The following is a 21,741-nucleotide window of genomic DNA, read 5'->3' as shown; positions in this document are numbered from 1 at the left end:
TAAATGAGGCGTTGTCTAACTGGCTAGCTACTGATAGCTCCTGATATCAACAAATGCGCATTTCAGTTTAAGAATGATGGGGATGCACCAGCATGAGACCTCCGTTAGCTAGGTAGCTCACGTTAGTGAGCTAAATAGTTCACTTTATTTTAATACATGATGCATTGTCTAACGTCATCTAGCCGGCTAGCAGTAGCTACAGATAGCTCCTGATATCAATGTCTTATAACATAATTGACATTATTCGTTTTTGCAGCTGAACATTGGCTAATTAGCTATCATGCTTCATAACACGTTTCAGACCCTGTTGAACTATCGCTCTGACTCAATAGTATCCATCTGCAGAACGTCAGCCCCAGCACTCTCAGGCCCCACGCTGAATGTGATTTGAACAAAGCAGAGTATACACACACAGTGGAGCTGTTTGCAGATAGCGAGCATTTAGACTTGTTGCGTGGTGGCGATGTCTCGCAGACAATACAACTACAAGTATAATTATATAATATATATATTTAAAAAAAAGAAAGTATATTATTATTATATATATTTTTTTTATAAAACCAAAAACGATCGATATCGGTATCGGCCGATATGGCTCATAGACTATCGGTGATCGGTATCGGTGGCAAAAAATGTGATCGGGGCATCCCTAGTCCCAACCCCCACCTGTCACCTGTCATTCCCAACCCCCACCTGCTCAATAGAAAGGAATTCCTTCATCCTCATTCCTTGTCTCACTCTGTTATTGTAGGAGTTCAACTGAAGCAGGAGACGAAAAGTAAGATTTCCTCTCCGCCCTCAAAGAAGCCTGTCTCTGTGGAGGACATCAGGAGGAGCGTGAAGGACTCTCTGAAGGAACTCCTTCTGCAGCGGTAAGCCCCCATGACTAATAGAACAGGTTCTGTTGGAGCTGGGGAATTTTCATACTAATAGAATAAGAACAATCTGGGCACCCAAGTGGCAACCCATGTAACGTTACTGAACCCTTTGCTGTAGTCGAACACATCACTCCTGGGTTTACTTTGTTACTGAACCCTTTGCTGTAGTCTAACACATCACTCCTGGGTTTACTTTGTTACTGAACCCTTTGCTGTAGTCTAATACATAATTCCTGGGGTGTATGGAGTGCTTTTGTAACTAACTATTTCCATTTACTGTTGCATCACACTATGAAAAAGGAATGCTAACAGTTCAGTTAACATTAATAATTCATGCCCGCTCCGCTTAAATCCAAAAGCCTTTAATTTGTCCAGTCGAGGTGGTGAGTGCAGCTTCAGTTTGTCTGGGAAATGGTTCTTAGGCTACTGGTAACGTTAAGTGGACAAGACGAGCTATAGCACATAATATTCTCCAGCATTGTTTAAGTCTGCTGTTTTGGGCTCATTACAGATTTAGCTTGGTCTAGAGATGGATTAAACCATGAGGCGCATTGGAGCGTCAATACATTTAACGTTATGGTCTAGTTTGCATTGGCCCGGTCTGTTACCAGCACAAGGAGAGATCAGGGAAGAGAAAAGCAACTCCCTTCTCCCCAACGTATTTACACAAAATAACCTCTGCATTTAGTTTCTGACGGGGCAAAATTAAATCTTTAATGTTGTTATTTATAGGGAACTATATCCATCCCAATGCAGTCAAGTTTGTTATCTCAGTGCATAACGTCGAGCCACTAGGGCTGTACCGAATGTAATTTCTTTTTACATTCGAAGCTTCTATTGAATTATTATTATTATTTCTTTATTCCCCAAACAAAATCCTCAATTTGAATAAAGTGATTAATCCGATTCAATTCGTTTATTTTTTTTTCATTAAATCAACTTTCTTTAACTCATTGACTGCCATCAGCTTTCGGCATCTTTACTAAATGGCGCCAGCGTTATTGACAATTTTAGCGATGTTTGTAGACCCATCGTGTGTTCTGTATTATAGCTATGGAGACAATAGTATGGCTCATTTGACAGGCATTGTTCTTTTTTTTTGTATCCACTTTTTCTCCTTATTTTCTTTTTCTATTTTTCTCCCATCCCAATTTCGTGTATCCAATTCTCCCCTCCCCTGTCTTGAACGTTGCTCGACTATGCCCCCCACTGGTCGGTTGTAGGGAGGATAGAAGCCTTGCATCACATGTCCCCTCCGGTGCACGAGTCGATGAGGCAGCCTGTCTCATCTTTTCACCTGCCAGCGCGGACTCTCAGGCGGCGGTTACACCTTTCGTATCATCTTCGTATTGTTTTCATATGCGTATCGCCGCGACGTTGTGCGCCTCGAGTCACACTTTCGTTTTTTTTTTTCGTTTTTGTCACCCGAGCACACTGATGTAGTACACTGCCAAAGCAGTAGGTGGCAGTAGGTGGCAAACATGAAGGCAATTTCAACCAATCAGAACGAATGTGCCAATACACTTCCTGGAAGCTCCAGCAAAGAAAATGTCAATAAGGCAGGCGCCTATGCCGCGCCACCATCTTGCCTATTTACTCAATGCAGCAATTCTTTTTCAGCAAAGCCTAATAAAAGTGCAATAAACAAAACGGATACATTCACTGTGTGTTCTGCCTGTCATTTGTTGATGAAAAAAAACTAACATCAACACAAGTGACCACCAAGAGCGGATAGTTTAGTCTAAAAAACGATCGGTAGCATTGTTAGCTGCATGCTAACGTCAATGGAGTATGCCATTATAACAATATAGCATTGTGGCTAGAAGCTAACGTTAGCTCACGCTACTTAGCCAGCACCAAAACTGATGATATCGCGAGCTATCAGTAGTTAGATAACATTAGAGACAACGCTGTGTGTATTAAACAAAGGTGAATAGATGACTGGGCCATTTTGTTTAATGCTTGTTAAGTTGAAAGAGGAGCTCTGAGCTAACAGGGCCAGCTGAATGAATGAATGAATGAATGAATGAAAACTTTATTTAACAGATTGCAGAATGGGTACAATACAGTACGGCTCAATACATACAATTGTTAAGGGGATGCAGACCTGAGAAAGACGTTTGTCTTGTTTCCATCAGGGTCCCCCTCTCATGCAATCGGTAATGCTAGCAGAATGAATGGATGTAAACTTTATTTAACATATTGCATATGGGTACAATACAATACGGCTCAATACAAACAATTGTTAAGGGAATGCAGACTGTTGTAGCTTGGACTGGGGTCCTTATAACAATAACTTGACAACACATGGTAGCTGAAGCTATTTGGGACACGGAGCTACTGTATGTCCCAAACACACACACTGTTGTCACCGGAAGGGCACGCAGATGGTATCTACTGCGCATGGGCGTTTTCGCAACAACGGCTAGCGTGCTGACTACACGCTGTTGTCGATTCTTTTTTTTTGCGTATCCAAACGCAAACACAATTTTGCGTTTCAGCCGTATCCACAAAAAAACGCCAAAAAACGCATTTCTGTGTAATAGGGACATCAAACGTTGTCAAAAACGTATAAAAAACGCCAGGAATACACTAGTCTAACCATGGCGAGGTGTAACGCATGGGAGGCTCACACTACCCCCGCTACTTCCTGTCTCTGCTGTGCAGGCGTCCCCCAACCGACCTGTAGGAGTCGCTGTCCACAACGTCCAAATCCCCACCCATCGACTTCCACCCTCTAACTCTGCCAATGAGACCGGAGTCTCTTGCATTGGTGATGAGCGCAATCTCCGCTGTGCCACCCAGCCGCCCTTTGACAGGCATTGTTCATAGTCCATTACTGACTAATTAGTTCATTTCTACACACTAGTTTGTTACACGCTAAACCTCGCCCCGTTTCCAAAATAATCGCAACGGCATACATTTTTAATACTACATACGTTGATCGTTGCGATCGATGTGAAATCATTGTAGGATTGATGTCATATAGTCCTTACCTTTGCTAGGAGTTATTCCAAAATGAATATTCCAATTGTCTGATCGCGATTTCCAGTATTGATGTCCATCGGGTCCCTGACATGAAATGGCACAAAATATGCATCAAGTGTGCTGGACGCGTTCCAAGTTGCTCGAATGAAGCGTTTCACTTGCCCGGGTCCAAATTCTTCGCCCGGACCATATAAAATGTAACACACAGTGTGAAATAAGGTTTCAAAGGGTAGGCGATGCTGCCACCTAGCAGGATTCGGCCGGCCTTGCACTCTCGAGGTCTCGGAATGAGTTTCAATGATAAACCGAGGTCTGTGAGACTGCATAGAATATTAAAATCGAAAAAAAGAAAACGATCTGTGAACCGCTGGCGGCCAATAACGAGTATACTCGTGATTGGCGCAGAAAGTGTTAACACATTGGGCGCCAGACCCGAGATATCCCTACTTTGATCCAACAATGATTTCACATCGATCGCAATGATCATATGTAACATACTCCAAAACGTATGCCGTTGCTGACGATCAAAGCATCAAAAAACGACCCCTCCCCCTTTCATGCATTCATGATGAAACATAATACCTATTATATACCTTTGAATTGGAAATGGTAGCGTGTCCAGGTGAGCAACGCGAACGCTTTTAGTATAATTCACATATTGCTCCATAACAGTTACCAGGAATTAGCCAGGATCACTCTGAAACTATACAATATTCACCACGGTATAACACGCGAACGTATACATGATTTTTTTATTTATTTTTTCACATGTTGAACGATGGATAGTTAATGTCAAATGAGCCATAGTATTGTCTCCATAGCTATAATATAGAATATAGATATAGCCCTGCAAACACTGCGACGCACAGTTAAATCCCTATCCTTTACAGCGCTGGCACACTGAGTACAAAGATGGCTAGACCGGCTGGCGCCCAACTTGTTAAGGGTAGAATCATGTCGTCAAACAACGCCCTGCTTGGTATTGCACTTTGGTGATTTTTTTTGGCTTTGATCTGATGTTTCAAAGGAAAATATCTGGGGTTTTGGCGTTCAACGCATGGCGACATAACCCGACATTTCTCGGGTATGGCAGAGTTAAAGAGTTAATGAATATAACTCGTCAGTTTCGTCAACATAAATAATCCAATAAGGGCACGGTTGGTACGAAAGTGATGGTGACGTCTTGATGGTGCGCCGAGCGGATGCAGATAGTCTACATCATTTATGATAAATGTTTTAGATTTATATTTTTATATTTAAAAATCGTTAAGAAAATGTTCAGGTTTTTTTCTTAAGGCGCAATCACATCCCTGATATAGCTCTACAAACAATGTGACGCACTCCTATCTTTAAAGCGTGGCCTAGCTAGAACAGGATGAGGAATATCCTCGGCCCTGAATGAGTTAAGAGATTAATAACTGTCAAACGAAATGAATGTGCAAAACGGTTTGGCGCTTTTGGATGTGTGTGAGGTTATGTGCAAAATAAAAAAATGTTGGTGATGGCAAAACATCCCACAATAGTCAAAATGCTCCCCAAAATGATCCCTCAGGATCAATATAGTACTTATATTCTATTATAATGCTGCATATCAATAGTCCAAGTGTATGTGTGGTTGTAACAGGGAATTTATCCATGCAGTGTTTTAGAAAACAGTTTTGGTGAACATTGACTTATAGCGCCCTCCCAAGGGCAGGAGGTAGAACACATTGCAATTTAACCAACTCTAGCCTTTTTTGATGTGTGTGTTCAGGTTGACAGAGTCCGACCTGAAGGTCCCACCAGAGAAGGCCTCAGAAGTGGCCAAGAAGACAGAGAGGGAGCTCTTCCACTTGTACAAAGACACAGACAGCAAATACAAAAGCAAATACAGGAGCTTAATGTTCAACCTCAAAGACACAAAAAACAACGTGAGTACAACGTCTGCACTCGAAATCGGACACAAATCACTAGGGGTGGGACGATACATCGATCCAGATCGATATATCGATCTATTATCAATAATCAAATAGGATCGATGCAACGTAAAAAGATCATATTGCGATACTCTTATTTTGAAAATCCGGCGAGTCATATCCGCCCGCGCCCAGTAGTCTGAAACTCTGTGTAGACATTACAGCAGAACAGCGCTACAGAGCGTCTATTTTGCGGCCCGATATAAGTCTGTGCAGTTTTCCCCCCGCAACGGGTCAAATGCATCTAACATGCTTTGCATCGTCGCCATTCCTTTATGCCCACGTTGCGTGGGCAGATCTAAATTAACGTTACGTTGGCTGCTTAAGCTAACTAAGCTAAGCAGCTAACCATGAGAGAGAGAACAGGAGAGAGGAGAGGGGAAGGAGGAGGGGCGGGGCGGGGGCATTCTACCTTTCTGTGGGGGACTGGGGAGGGGCATTCTGTGTGTGTGTGTGTGTTACTGAGGATGGACAGATAATGTTGATATTTAAACATGAATACATAATAAATGTATTCATGATCATCATGCAACATAAAACAATTGTAGGAACAGTTTGGGAGAGGAAGGGTTTTTAGCTTTTTACTTAAAGTTTAAAGCTCAATATATAAAAACGTGGCACTTTACAGTGAACAGGAGGTCTATTTGTATTTAAAAACAATAGATTGTTTTTCATTTAAATGTCTGGAAGAGCTCACAAATAAAAACGTCAATTGATATTTCCGTAGCCTTTTTTTAGTTGATCTAAATGTGACTGATTGTGTTAAATGGGCACATAATATCGCCTCATATCGATCGCAGGCACCTGAATCGAATCGTATCGTATCGTGGCAGACTTTGTGATATCGGCAAATATCGTATCGTTGTCCAAAGAATCGATATCGTATCGTATCGTGATGAAACTGGTGATTCCCACCCCTACAAATCGCGTGTTCATTAGATGGTATTGGAAGTCGTAGTATGACTATTTTACTCTGTCTATTTTATCTTGCTCCTTTTATTATTGTCTATTTTATCTTGCTCCTTTTATTATTGTCTATTTAAAACTGAATCAAACCATAAACTAGGTGGCCTGTTGGGATGTTGGATCCTAATGTGAAAATGAAAAAAAGAAATCTGCGAAATAAGCTGTGACCTGCACCTCAAAGAACAGGAATCGAAATGGAGAATCGGAACCGGAATCGTTCAAATCCAAACGATGCCCAACCCTACTCTTGAGTGCTAATGTAATCGAGTTAGAGGTTTGAACACACACAAATATAAAAATGTAGGGATGTCCGATATTATCGGCCTACCGATATTGGCATTAAAATGTGATATCGGAAAATATCGGTATATCGTTTTTTTTTTTTTTTTTACATTTCTATAACCTTTATTTACCCAGGCAAGCAAGTAAGAACAAATTCTGATTTTATTTATTGTCAAAAGTATGCATAATGTTGTGTTAATTCCACAACAAGAAATATATAATGTTAATTAACCCTTTATCTGCCAGGGATTATTCTGATCATATACCCCTATCTGCCACTGTTGAAAGTCTATGGAGATGTTCCCCTTCTTTGCAGGGCTATAACTTTTTAAATTGTATTGCTAAATTGACATTACTATGGCCCATTCAACGTCAAGTATCTATCGTTTAGGATGTAGCAACGTTCTACTTTTTCATTCACATATTCATACTAAAATATGGTCTAAACTAAAGTATAAATATGTTTTTATCGTTTTCTGCAGCATTCTGCAGAACGTGATTTATAGCCATAAATGCATTATATTGATGATCAAATACAGTTTGATAGCGATCGGCGCCAAATTTCAAATGTACGTGCTTCTAGAAGTTACTACTCATCATCTGATGTTGACCGGATGGGGGGGGGGGGGGTCGTTTATAATTCCGTGGCCAACGTTAGATGATTCATGTAGTGTGGGTGATATGATCATCAGAGCAGTTTGTATTGAACACGGTAATAATAAACGCTGAAACTTACCCCAGTCTCCTCGGGCCGTTGGGCGATCAGCTTGGAGTAGAACGTTTCCTATTATGGGATGTTGATCTAGATGAACCATTTCCAGGTTGTATAATACTATATACGTCCAAATAACGTTGTTTATTGAGTTAGGGCGAGCAATTGATTATCCAGTGTGTCGAGATGGAGCCCTGGGAGCTATAGCGAGTGGCCGGACCGAATTTGGATGAGCACCACTTTCTGTTTCCGGTTTGCTGTTTGGGCGATCCGCCGATTGGCCACCAGATGGCGCTCTTGAACCGTTGTAGAGTTGAGAGGAGATCAACAGGAGATCTCAAGTCTCTGCGGGTGAAATATGATTGCCATCACAGATTTTTGAAATATTGATCTCAATGACGTGTTACGGCGTCATTGGCAGATTACGCATGGCGGAGAATGACGTGTTAACTCGTCCTTGGCGATTAAAGGGTTAAATTAGCTGAAATTATTCAGTTTTTTGGGGGGGGGAACCCTGCATATATCGGTATCGGTTGATATCGGTAATTAAGAATTGATATCGGTATATCGGTATCGGTAAAAAAGCCAATATCGAGCATCCCTATAAAAATGTGTTTACTTGTTGCCAGATGCCTGTTTTTGAGTTCCAGCTGAGAGGTAGGAGCTGGAAAACAACGGTTCCATAGCCTGAACTCTTATCTACAGTACAGGTCCAAAGTTTATAACAATCTCACAGACAATTTGTGTTTTACAGATGTTTTTTACCGATCCTTGTATCGGTAAAAATGTGTCATTGATTTGGATGGAGAATGAGAAGTTCTCCAAACAAACAGCTTCTTCGTCTTCTTCTCTCCATTTACCGTAGGAATCAGCCCTCATGTAATATACCGTTGGCTCCAGAATTTCATTGGCTACAAAGGTGGTCAATCATTTTCACCAACAGCATTGACTGGTTCGTTCAGGACCCGGCCAAACCGGATGTGGTCACTTGTCCGAATGGCTTGTCAAATGACGCTCGTCGGATGTTTTGTCTTGTAACTCGAGACAGGAAGCACGCAATAGGTAGAGTGGGGTGATGATCGATAGGCGGCAAATTCAACTTTCCAACAATGTATTGGTTGACTGGCAAAAACGCAGCCCGGAGCCGACAGATGAGGGCAAAGTGCTGCGATGTGCGTGCACTAGGGTTGGGTACCGTTCACATTTGAACCGATACGGTACCCAACGGTACCTTTTTTCAGTACTTTAGTCTCTAAAAATGTTATCTACCTACCTCAGTTGTAAAAAAAAAAAAAATGTATTATTATTATTTTATTATTATTTACATCTTACTGATGTAAAGCACTTTGAACTGCAATCCCCTGTATGAAAGGTGCTATACAAATAAAGTTATTATTATTATTTATTTAGAACAACATATATACCGTACTTTTCGCACTATAAGCCGCACCTGACTATAAGCCGCAGCAGCTAAATTGAATGATGTGTACATATATAAGCCGCACTGGACTATAAGCCGCAGGTGTTTTAATGTTTAATTACCATATGTAATTAGCATTGGGACACAATACTGTCGGACAAATAACAAGAATTAACTAATTTACAAGTTGTATTAAGTTTAGCAAATAAGGGAACAGATAAATAACATTTCAATGCAGTCAAAAAAGCAATATTTTGATTTTTACATTTTCGGGTTTGGTCACGTCGAGTCACATATAAGCCGCACCGTTATATAAGCCGCAGGGTCGAAAAATGAGGGAAAAAGCCGCGGCTTATAGTCCGAAAAGTACGGTATATAATATACACAGTCAGTCACACACATATCAAATTATTCTTTTCATATGTATTATCTGCGAGACAGCGCCAACATGCAACGAGTCGAAATTCTCCGCTATCAACTGCAAGCAGGAGCAGCGTCTCTGCCTGCATGTCGACTGTCTGCTCCACTGTCTGTGTGTCTGTCAACTGAACTCTGCTTTGGTCCAATCACACTCCCCCACCCACAGTCTGCGAATCAGAGGCAGAGTAGGGCTGTACCGAATGTAATTTTTTAACATTCAAAGCCTCAATTGAAGTATTCGAACGAAGCTTCGAATGTCTATAAAAAAAAATATTACTAAAAAAAAGAAATTATATATACCGGTCAACTAAATCCTCAATTTGAATAAAGTGATTAATCTGATTAAACTAGTATTATTCTTTTATTAAATAAACTTTCTTTAATGAATATAACTCATCAGTTTCGTCAACATAAATAATCCAATAAGGGCACGGTTGGTATGAAAGTGATGGTGACGTCTTATAGTATAATATTAGTGTAGCCTAATCTTTAACTGCAACTGTGAAGAAAACCCCCATTGGTTTAAACCGATTGAATAGAAGAAAAAAAAAAGTATTTAATAAAAAAATAAAAATTCGAATGTTGATTTAGAATTTGAATGTCAACATTATGATCGAAGCTTCGAAGCATTCGGTACAGCCCTAGGGTCTTCACGACACGTTTGGGTTGTCTCACCTGGGGCAGTGCAGAGCCAAGTTATAATGAATCTTTTTAGAAGGCTCTGGGGCAGTGTAACGCATAATTATGTTTATTATATATATCTATGGTGTGGCGTATGTTAGCAGGCCTCCGTCATCTTACTACACTTGGTAAGTAACTTACTCTCATGCTTGCTCGCACACGCTCTCTCTCTCGCTCGCTCGCGCACACAAAGTGCCAACGCTTGGTTTGCACAAGCTGAACCGCTTATCGTGTGGTTTCGTTTGGCGGCAAACAAAATAAATAATTAAATAACCGAAAATTGGCACTGCTGGATCTCGCGTGAATCGATACTCGGTAGTACTGACGTGTTTCGGTAGGTACCTTTTTTTAAAAGTACCGAATACGGTACCCATCCCTAGCGTGCACGTGTGCGTGATGGCCCGTATATGACCCGCCGAACGATAACCGGTTAAAGATGGTAGAGGTTGAGTATTATTATCTAAAGATGATAAGTTAGTCATTGTGTTCATTCATAGTTAAAGACCGTAGAGGTTGAGCACTTTATTTATCTTAAGATGGTAAAAGCTAGAGTGTTGTGTTCATTCATAGTTAAAGAGAGTGAAGGTTGAGTACTTTATTATCTAAAGATGGTAAGTTACAGTGTTGTGTTCATTCATAGTTAAAGACGGTAGATGTTTAGTAGTTTCTTCTTGTGATATATCACATTCACACAAGTGATTTTGATTAACTTCACAAATACATGGTCTGTCTAATATCTTTTTGAAATGGACTTGTATGGTTCTTCAGTGCAAGGGTTAATTTGATTTGATGTGATTTTCCATACCTTTAATATCACTGTATATATATAATTTATGTATAAAAAAACATCTAAATAACGGAGAAGAATCTTTTAAAAATATCTATATGTATATTATTCTCAATATTTCCCAGCCCTAGGATAGGCTTCTAAACCTTGTTCTGTGCCTTTTTATAATTCATTTTCTAGGTGTTGTTCAAGAGAGTTCTCAGAGGAGAAATCTTCCCAGCTCACTTGGTACGAATGAGTCCAGAGGAACTGGCCTCCAAGGAACTGGCTGCCTGGCGACAGAGAGAGAATCGACATGTAAGTAACACTCCTGTTTTAACCTTGATATTCAAAGAGTTTTGTTTGAGAATGAGAGCTTCTGCACTTTTCAGAAGTTGACATTTATTCAGAGAAAATAGTATGAAAAGTAAAGTCTGGGAATAAACTTCAATCGGTTCAGATCCTTTGAATGAATGAGAATGTCAACAAACACGGCGACACGTTGAAATCACTGACTGCGCCCCGAGACGAGTGGTTAGGCAAAAAATAGTTCAGAGTATATTTGCTTAGAAAACGTAATTGTCTAATCAAATTATTTTTTATTTCTCCACGTGGTAAATACACAAGTCACAACATGTTTACAGGAACGTTTTGGAGTTGTATTTGGAGTGTATTTCGTGACTGTAGGGCACTGTAGGGAAAGTCAGGCTACAACTCTGACCCACTTCCAGGGATGAAGCTAAGCTACGCTAACGGAGCGGCTGTTCCCTAAGCCTAATGCATGCACAGAGACAAAAAAGGTATGTATCTTCTTGTCTAACTCCAGGGAAGATGTTAAATAAGCTAATTTCCCAAAATGTTGGAGTTTTCCTTTTAATGTTCAACCAATAAATATGTTGTTTCATAGTCCTGTCATGATTTAAGGATTTGATTTCCACTAGAGGTGGCAGATGATTCAATATTATCATCTATTGTATCGTATTCGGATTGTATCATGATTAAATTGTGATATTGTTGCACACAATTGTGTCATCTAAATGAATGATAACAACCACATAACAAAATCATTTAAAAATTATTATTTTAAAATAATAGTTATTTGATGTTATTTGAAAATGATAGTTTTGGTTTGATATCACACTTTACATCGTCATGCCGTTCAATGCGTGTAACATAAATGTGATTATCTTGTTTTTTTTTATGTGAATAGATATAGAGATGTATATCCATATTGTAGGGCTGGGCGATTAATCGATTTTTATCGATTAATTCAAATGAATGATTTAGGACGATTTTCAAAAAAAATATATATATATAATTTCTTTTTAAGAGTCACCTTTTATTTTACAAAAAGTGATGTTTGGTGAAAGTTAGATTTGCACTTTATTAATCCCAATAGGGAAATTCATTCTTGTTTGATGATCAAGAGGCACCTTTTATTTGTTTTAAGTAAAGTTTGGTGAAAAAGCAAGTTATTGCACTATTAATCCCAATAGGGACATTCATCTTTGTTTGATCAAGAGTATATATATAATTATTCATTTTTTTAAGTGAAGATTGGTGAAAGTTAGGTTTGCACTTCAATCCCAATAGGGAAATTAATTTTTGTGTAAAAACAAAGCTTATTTGAATGATTTCCTTGGCGTTTCTAGTTTTTAAGAGAGAAAAAAATCGATTTAAATCGGATGTGGTGTGAAAAAAGTAAATTTTTAGGCCATATTGCCCAGCCATACCATATCGGAACAAATTCCAGATGATTACTGTGATCACTTTCTTTCATATCGCCCAGTCCTTACTTCCACTTGGGCCATGCCATGCTAAAAATAAACGGGACTTTTGAAGAAGTCTTTATTCATCATGCAGTGACACACCCATGTGATGGGCGGCATGCACACATGCACATTTCTCGCAGATGAAATTGAGTCTCTGCCCTTGACCCATCCCGTCGTCCTTCCCACCAAGCAGATAGGGGCTGCGGCGTGGGACCCATCCAAGTGCTCCTGTCTGTCTTCGTCAGACAGAATTAGCGATCTGTTGTGCATGTTTTTCCATTGGGTTTATCTTATCGGAAGGGGAAACCCTTGCGAGCACGGGGAGAACATGCAAACTCCACACAGAAAGGCCCGGGAGATACCCCACCTGGGTACCTGGCAACGCATGCACTGTAAGGTACTGCCCACTCAATGACATATATCTTATATTTATTTCCAGACGATTGAGATGATCGAGAAGGAGGCGCGGGAGGTAGAGAGGCGACCCATCACCAAGATCACCCATAAAGGGGAAATAGAAATTGAGAGCCAAGAACCACCAAAGGCTCCTGAGATCACAGAGGAGGAGGCAAGAGAGGTAAGGGAGAGATCCAGCCTCAATGCTGCATTATTCTTAGAATGTACAATCTTGTTGATTCCTTTTTTTATTTTTTATTTTTTTTATTGATCTTTTTTCCCCCTCCTTTTTCCTCCGATTTTCTCCCATCCCAATGTTAGTCGTTATGCCAATTCCCAATCCCCTTCCTGGTCACTGTGCACTTACCCCCCACAGTCGGTCTGGGAGAGTGGAGGCTATCACTTGCTTCCTCCGACACACGTCTAGCCAATCAACCGCTTCTTTTCACCTGGCAGCGTGGACTCTCACTGAGAGGGTGTAACGTGTGGAAGGATCACACTACTATTAGATCCTATCCGCGCTGAGCAGGCGCCCCGACCGAACTGTAGGAGTCGCTGTTTACAACGACCCGGACCCACCCCACCAGCTTTTCCCACCCTCTAATACTGCCAATTGTATTAGTGTGAATGGCCAGCCAAGCTGGTGACAACCCCGGAGCTGGGAGCTGGATTCGAACAGGCGAATCCAGCGTCTCCGGGGTTGGTGACGAACGCAATCTCCGCTACGCCACCTGACCACCCTATTGTTGATTCCTTTTTAACGTTTGTTTTTCTCTGTTCTATTCTCAGTTTGAGCCTGTACCCAAAGTAGCAGAAGACCTGCTTGACCTTCTTCCCCAAGACGAGAACTCTGAGACCAAGGTTGACAACACCACCAGCCAACACAAGTCTCACCTGTTTGACCTGCACTGCAAGATCTGCACAGGTAAGATAATAAAAATGCACTACAACATAATCTTTCATCTCAGATTCTTCCAGGACGAGCACATTCATGTATCTGTTCTTACTCTATCCTCTAGTGTCAACCATCTTTAATATTTGCAGTAGCCAATTCCTTAAGTAGAAGTATAAATACTTGGGTAAAAGTGAAGTTTCAAGTTTCAAGTTTCAAGTTTCTTTAATAGTTGTCATACAGAAGTACAGAATACTTTTATACAAAATGCTTCTTACTGTTGCGCTCCAGAGACTGTGCAAGACAAGATAAGTATGAAATAAAATAACATAGTAAAATTAGAAGTAAAAAAATGAGGTCACAGTGTTCAGTTTAGACATATGTACAATGTTCGATGCAGAATAGACATAGTTACCATACAATATACAATACTGTGCAGTGTACTAATATATAATACTATATAGTGCAAGGCAGAAATGGAGAAATGGGACGAGGTGCAATTTAGGTACAATTCACAGTAGGTGTACGAGTTGTAGTGCAAATCCTTTATCAATAAATATAAAGTGTAAGTGTGTTTGTGTGATCTAAAGTGTGGAGAGTGGGTGCTGCAGTGTGTTGTTTGTTTGAGTGAGTGTGTGCGTGTGGGTGTGTGTGCTGTGTGCATTTGATGGTTGTTGCATAATGATTATTGTTCGTTTAGCGATTATTGTTCGTTTAGCAGCCTGATGGCCTGGGGATAGAAGCTTCTTCTGAGTCTTTCTGTGCTCGCCTTAAGACTCCGGTATCGCTTGCCTGACCGCAGCAGTTCAAAGAGGCAGTTGTTCGGGTGGCTCGAGTCCTTAATAATTCTCTTAGCCTTCCCCTTGCACCGCTTGTTGTAAATGTTCTGGAGGGTGGGAAGCCCCCCTCCAATTGTGCGTTCGGCTGAACGTGTCACTCTTTGTAGTCTGCTACGGTCTTGTGCAGTGCTATTCCCAAACCAGGAGGTGATGTTGCCGGTCAGGATGCTCTCTATTGTACATGAGTAGAAGTTCCTAAGGATCTTCTGACTGACTTGGAACTTCCTTAGGCGCCTGAGGAAGTAGAGGCGTTGTCGTGCCTTCTTCACAACACTGTCAATGTGTGTGGTCCATGTCAAGTCCTCGGATATGTGGGCTCCGAGGTACTTGAAACTGTTCACTCTCTCAACCGGTGCCCCGTCGATGCTGAGGGGGCTGTAGTCCTTGACCCCCGACCTCCTGAAGTCCACAATCATCTCTTTTGTTTTGCTGACATTCAGGGAGAGGCAGTTCTCCTGACACCACTGTGACAGGTTCTCTACCTCTTCCAGGTAGGCCCTTTCGTCGTTGGCAGAGATCAGGCCCACCACTACTGTGTCATCAGCAAATTTGATGATGGTGTTGTTGTTCCGCTGTGCTACGCAGTCATGTGTGTACAGGGAGTAGAGGAGGGGGCTCAGATGTCCTCCATTTGAAAATTATACTCAATTAAAAGTATTTACTAAGATGTACCTAGTATTCAATGTACTTAAGTATTAAAAAGTATTTTCTCAACATAATGCCCTAATATTTTGCTACAAAGAATCATTCCCTCTTTTATTTCTTTTATTTTAAGATTTATTTTTTAGCGTTTATCGCTTTTTTCTACTGGGCAGTCCAGTAGAGAGAGAGAGAGAGAGAGAGAGAGAGAGAGAGGACGAGCGGGAGACAGAGTGGGGGGAAGACATTCGGCAAATGACGCCGGGTCCGGGAATCGAACCCTGGTCGGCCGTGCCGCGACGCAGCGCGTTACATGGTTTGCCACTTGGGCGCCCCAATCATTCCCTCTTTAATCCATTTAACCTTTTACAGGTCAAACTAAAAGGGTTGCTTGTCCAGTTATGATTAAATGTCTTGTTTGTAAACCACTCATTGACTGCCACGCTGTTTTTCCATCTTTACTCCCTGGCGTTATTGACCCTTTTCACAATGTTTGCGGACCCATCGTATATTCTATATTATAGCTATGGAGACAATAGTATGGCTCATTTGACAAGCACTATTTATAATCTAACAACCAGTTAATTTCTACATACTTTCGTTTGTGCGCTATTCCACGCTAAACATCACCCTGTTTCAAAATAATCCAGTCTAGTTTTCTAGATTGTGAGATATGACGTGTTTTATATGCATATGCGCAAATCGTTCGGGTTGCTCGCCTGAAACCTATATTATTTCCAAATCAAAGGTATATACCATAATAGATGTTTCTTCACAAAGCAAAGTCATCAAGGGGGGGGGGGGGGGGGGGGGCGGGGTTAGGAAGCTGCAATCGTTACCAAAAGCATGTTTTAGGTTTGGTAAAATACGACGCTGTGATCAATACAAAAGCATGTTTTAGGTTCGGTAAAATAGACCTAAAATAGACCATACCTTTGTCAGAAGGTACTCTAAAATGAATAATCCCAGTAGTTCTATCTAGGGCTGACCTTCGAATTTTATTTTGGAATTCGAAGCTTCGGGGCCGAGATTAATTAGAAGCTTCGAGATAAAAAAAAATATATATAATATTTATTTTTTAATATTTATTTTTTTATGTTGTGGGACTTGTACAGCACTTTGTTCAACTTTGTCAGTGCTGTAAAGTTTAAACCTTTTTAAATCTTAGACAAACAAAACACTTTGCCTCTCATGAAATATTGTAAGCCGTCATTTGAGGCTTTATAAAAGCAACACAATGAACACAAATCTGTCAGTGCAGAGTCCGACCTCATCTTAAATAACAAACAGCATTGCTTGCTGTAGTTAACAAAGAGAGGCAGAGTTGATTTTGCACACAAACAAATTTAAATTATCATATTCGAATCCCATGCCCATCGAACGAAGCTTCGAAGTATTTAAGACAGCCCTAGTTCCATCGCGATCACCATTACTCGTGTGCATTGGGCCTGGTTATAATACGGGAAACAATAGGTTTCAGGCGAGCAAATCGGCGACAGATGGCTGTGTGCGGATTCACATTGGGGGGAGGGGATTCCTGCAGCCGGAGGTACTGAGGCACTGAAAGACAACAGAGACCCAGTTCAAAAGGTAGGCGATACTGTCACCTGTCGGGATTCGATCATCATTGCAATTATAACGTAGGCAGCGGTGCCAGGGAGACACAGGCAGGTCCGCGCAAGTGTTTAGAATGGGAACATCGAGGCGCGGCTGGGTAGCACAGCGGACTAAGCGCTCGCCTACCACCGCAGAGACTTTGGGATCGAATCCAGCTGTCGGCGGTGCCTCCGGCTTGGTCAGTCGTCCCTACTAACACAATTGGCAGTGTTAGCGGGTGGGAAGCCGGTGGGGTATGTGTCCTGGTCGTTGTAAACAGCGACTCCTACTGGTCGGTCGGGGCGCCTGTTCAGCAGGGAAGCGATCTGGGGGAGGTAGTGTGATCCTCCCACGCGTTACGCTCCCCCAGTGAGAGTCCTCGCTGTCGGGTGAAAAGAAGCTTCTGGCTGACTCCACATGTATCGGAGGAAGGCATGTGGTAGTTTTCACCCTCCCCAGGCCGAGAGTAGGGGGCAAAGGCGCGCAACGACCAGGAAGGGAATTGGCATAACGACTAAATTGGGATCGGAGCATGTGAGCGGAGCGCGGGCGGGGCGGAGCGGGTGGATTTTGAAGTGAGCGCGGAGTGGGCTTTAAAATGGGTCGGAGTGACTCCGGAGCGAGAGCTCTCCTCCGCTCTGAGCCGCTCCGAGCCGCTCAGTGCACACGATCACACAGTGGTTTAAACTGATGTAATATACATGTAGTACAATGCCAAAGCTATAGGTGGCGATGTAGTTCAAACATGAAGGCCATTTTCAACCAATCAGAAGGGTGAACGCGTCACTAGGCAATACACATCCTGCTAAGTCAAAACAGAAATCCGCCATCTTTAAATCACCTTGTGAACTATTTAGCAACATTTATTTTCAGCAAGAAACAAAGTGCAATAACTGTGTTCTGCCTCATTTATTGATGAAACGAAACCAACATCAACACAATGTACCACCAAGAGCGGAGAGTTTAGTCAACATTGGATCCGATTTTCTTTTCAATAAAAAACTACATTTAAAAGTGAATTGTATCCTTTTAAATGCCTTTTTTAAAATGGAAAAGAGTGCTTAGAAAAGTACTTGAAAGTCCTTGCATTTTAATTGCACAATGTCTGTGGGAACCCTGTGTCTAGGTCACATGGCGCCCCCCGTGGAAGAAGCATCAACCAAAGTGGCCAAGGTGGCGACCACCGTTGTGAGGAGACAATCGTCTACTGCAGAGGACAGTAAGATCACGCCACCTCCTGTCCAGGATGAAGACCTTCACCTCAGCGTGCTGGAGGAGAGCCTCCTCAAAGCTAACGTGTTGGGCAGCTATGATGGAAGGTATGTAGGCGTCGGTTTGTAACCGCTGCGTGCATGTGTGGCTCCTGTTTTGTAGATTGCAGTTTTTCCACACAAGTCATGGAATTTAATGTTACGGAATTTTGGAGAACTTGTCCTGGAATGTCTGGGAATTGGACATGTCTGGCACTTGGCACTTTTCTATTCAGACATTTGATGGGTTTATTATTGAATATGATGGCTTTTTGCCGGCTTGTACGGCTGACCCCTATTAATCGATTAGTCGACTAATCGGTTGAAAGGGTCCGTAGTCGACTGGCCAACCTCTTAGTCGAATATTATTATTATTTTTTTTTTAATCATTCTTTCCAAAAGAAAATAGGCCTGGAAGCGTGGCTAACGCTAATGGCACGCATACCAGAGGCTAACTGCCTACGAAAACAGGCACAGAGGCACTGAAAGAGGATTTTACCCATCTAATGAACACACTGACTAGACAAATATCAAGATGTATCCATCAGTGGACCAATTGCATGCTTTTGCAGAGGACAAGAAGCCTTCCGTCGACTCCTTCAGACATTAAGCACCCCCCACAGCCCAAATGGAATGATAAAAATATATATATATATATATATATATATATATATATATATATATATATATATTTTTTTTTTAAGTCGACCAATAGTCGACTAACGGCAAATTTTGGCCAATCCTAGTCGACCATCCAAATCCTTAGTCGGGGACAGCCCTACCGGCTTGTAGTTGCACTTGTTCATTGATAGTCCTTAGTAAAACTGCATGATGTAAATTATCGTGTAGTTTGTTTGCATACCGTAATTCCTCTAATAGTAACCCCGGCTTGTATTTGTTTCAACTGTAGCGGGTACCAGGCTTGTATTAGGAGGAGGCCTGTATAAGAGGGAGGCCTATATTTCAAATTTTCAAACGGATCATAATGAATAAATCAACATTTTGTGTCAGTTTGAACCCAGTAAAATGTACTGGGTTCATTTATTGAAACCAAGTACTGTATGAAATAGTAAACAGTGCAATTACAGGTGGTCACTGGTCATTTCAACGTTTTCAAAGTGAAATCAAGTAACTAGCTCAGTATGCAGCTCAGTATATTAGTAACCCGGCTTGTATTAGGAGGCCGGCTTATAATTGCTTAGCTCAAGAGCGCACCCGGCCATTAATAGAGACCCGGCTTGTATTTGAGACCCGGTTACTATTAGAGGAATTACGGTATATACTTGGAGCATCATATGCAACGGGTCATGGGAAACGTAGGTTTGCCAAGAACTTATGTGAAGAAGTCGGTCATTTCTGGTCTTGTGGCTTCGTAGTCTTTTTTACAATTGATTAACTTTTTTCCCTCAGGTCGGACTATTCAAGTGGACGGGACGCTTTCCTCTCCAGCCTGACGCCGGTGTGGAGAGGCTTCATCAACATGCCTGCTGTGGCCAAGCTTGTGACCAAAGCATTCCCTGTATCAGGCACTCTGGACAGCTTGACGGCGGTGAGACATAACATGTTAATCTACTTAATGTTAGGGCGGCGACTAACGACTATCTTGATAGTCGATTAATATGTTGATTATTGAAGCAATTAATCGGATAAAAAGAAGAGAAAGGAACAGTTTTATGCACAAAACTGTTCCTCTTGTACAACGCTCTGCAAATGAACAGTTGTAAAACAAAAAACGTTTTTTATTTTTTATTTTTTTTTTAAACAAGAACCCGTTTAAGTCTTCATTTTGAAAGGAGCTGAGCAGTTTAAATTATAATAAAGAAAAACATAAAACCCAAACTAAGTGGCTATACTGTACATCAAATGGCTTCAACAACAGACCATGGAGGTGCAGCACAACATAGACACAACCAGAGGTGGGTCCAAGTCATTGTTTTCCAAGTCTCAAGTCAGTCTCAAGTTTGGTACTCAAGTCCTGAGTCAAGACTGACAAGTCCCAAGTCGAGTCCCAAGTCCTAACCTTTGAGTTTCGAGTCCTAAACAAGTCATAATGCGTGCTTCACCAAATGTAGTACCATTTTAACAACAGAGTACCGTTAATAATATATTACATTTACACATGTAATGCAAGAATGGTTTTTAAAATGTGTATTTATTACTTTCCAAAAAAACGTCCAATAATTCCATGGAAATACATGGGTAGCCATGAGAAAGGCACATCAATATGACAACAAAAACAAAACGGCTGGCCTGCTCTAGACACACAAGTTATTCTAATTCGTATGTGAGTATTTCTTTTCTCTCTCTCTCTCTCTCTCTCTGTGGTTAATGTTAACGTTTGTAAATAGTTTTTTTTAAGGAGCAGCAGTAATGTTAGGCTACTGCTGGCCATTCATCAAGCGAGACATTGCTGATTGTTTATTTATTTTATAAGACAAGTGATAGATTTCGACCAGAATCAGCCAGTATCACCTCTTCATCTGTGTTCGTGTAGTTTCTGCGTTGTGTTTATCTCTCTCTCCGAAGTCGACCTTCACATACTGGCTGTACATCGATGTCATCCCCCTTTAATGCAATCCGTAATCATAAGAATTTGATACTGGCAGACGATGGTACCTTTCTTGGAAAACTGTTTATTCTATAAACAGAGCCTCTGTACCAGATGGAAAACAGTTCTGTATTGTCCTTGAAAAGCCTTTGAAGAAACTAAATTCATTATTCTAATGATCTCTCCTGTTACCCCGCTCGGTGGTCGTTGCGGCCTAGCTGTCATCCAAACCCCCCCCCCCCCGATGTCGTGGCACTTCATTCCTCCCCTCCACCCCTCCCCATTTCAAAGTCTCTGATCAATGCTTCTTCTCCTCTGTGTGTCGTATCTCAGTCTAACTTACACTGCAAGAAACTCACAGCTATAAACTATAGTCCTTAGCAACGGCTGACCGCCCCCTAGTAACCGCTACTACGTGACATGCCTTGGCTCTTTGACCCAAATCACTATAGCAACGGCACCTCTGTGGTTACACTGCTATGTGATGACTGCCCAGCGCTGCTGTAGACAATGACCTTGGTGCTGTGGCTATCAGCTGTTGATGTTAAACAGCACAGCCCGAATCTCATCTGCCGCTGTTAGTCTGCTGCAACACACTCTCTGACTGCCAGCTACTTTTAAGATCTATAGATCCATCTGAGTAGATGCTGTCACCCACCGATATATATACATTATATACACATTGAAAAACATAGATTTTCCTTCACAAGACTATGACTACCAACTGCCTAGCCAGCCGTG

At 41.5% G+C, this 21,741-nt stretch overlaps 1 protein-coding gene across 2 annotated transcripts in view; it reads left to right on the top strand.

Annotated features, from left to right (window-relative positions):
* Positions 1–21,741, top strand: part of phf3 (PHD finger protein 3) — a 47,546-nt gene that overhangs the window by 17,366 nt on the left and 8,439 nt on the right. For both annotated transcript variants that reach the window (XM_084322145.1, XM_084322146.1), the window contains 7 exons: positions 752–872; positions 5,620–5,776; positions 11,270–11,386; positions 13,280–13,417; positions 14,026–14,161; positions 18,329–18,521; positions 19,863–20,001. In XM_084322145.1, the coding sequence (XP_084178271.1) occupies positions 752–872; positions 5,620–5,776; positions 11,270–11,386; positions 13,280–13,417; positions 14,026–14,161; positions 18,329–18,521; positions 19,863–20,001 (1,001 nt within the window). The remainder of the gene's footprint in view (positions 1–751; positions 873–5,619; positions 5,777–11,269; positions 11,387–13,279; positions 13,418–14,025; positions 14,162–18,328; positions 18,522–19,862; positions 20,002–21,741) is intronic.

Source organism: Notolepis coatsorum (genome assembly GCF_963971535.1).
Source record: "Notolepis coatsorum genome assembly, chromosome: 9".
In the NCBI taxonomy this organism is placed as follows: Eukaryota; Metazoa; Chordata; class Actinopteri; order Aulopiformes; family Paralepididae; genus Notolepis; species Notolepis coatsorum.
This window is presented reverse-complemented; position numbering and strand designations above follow the sequence as displayed.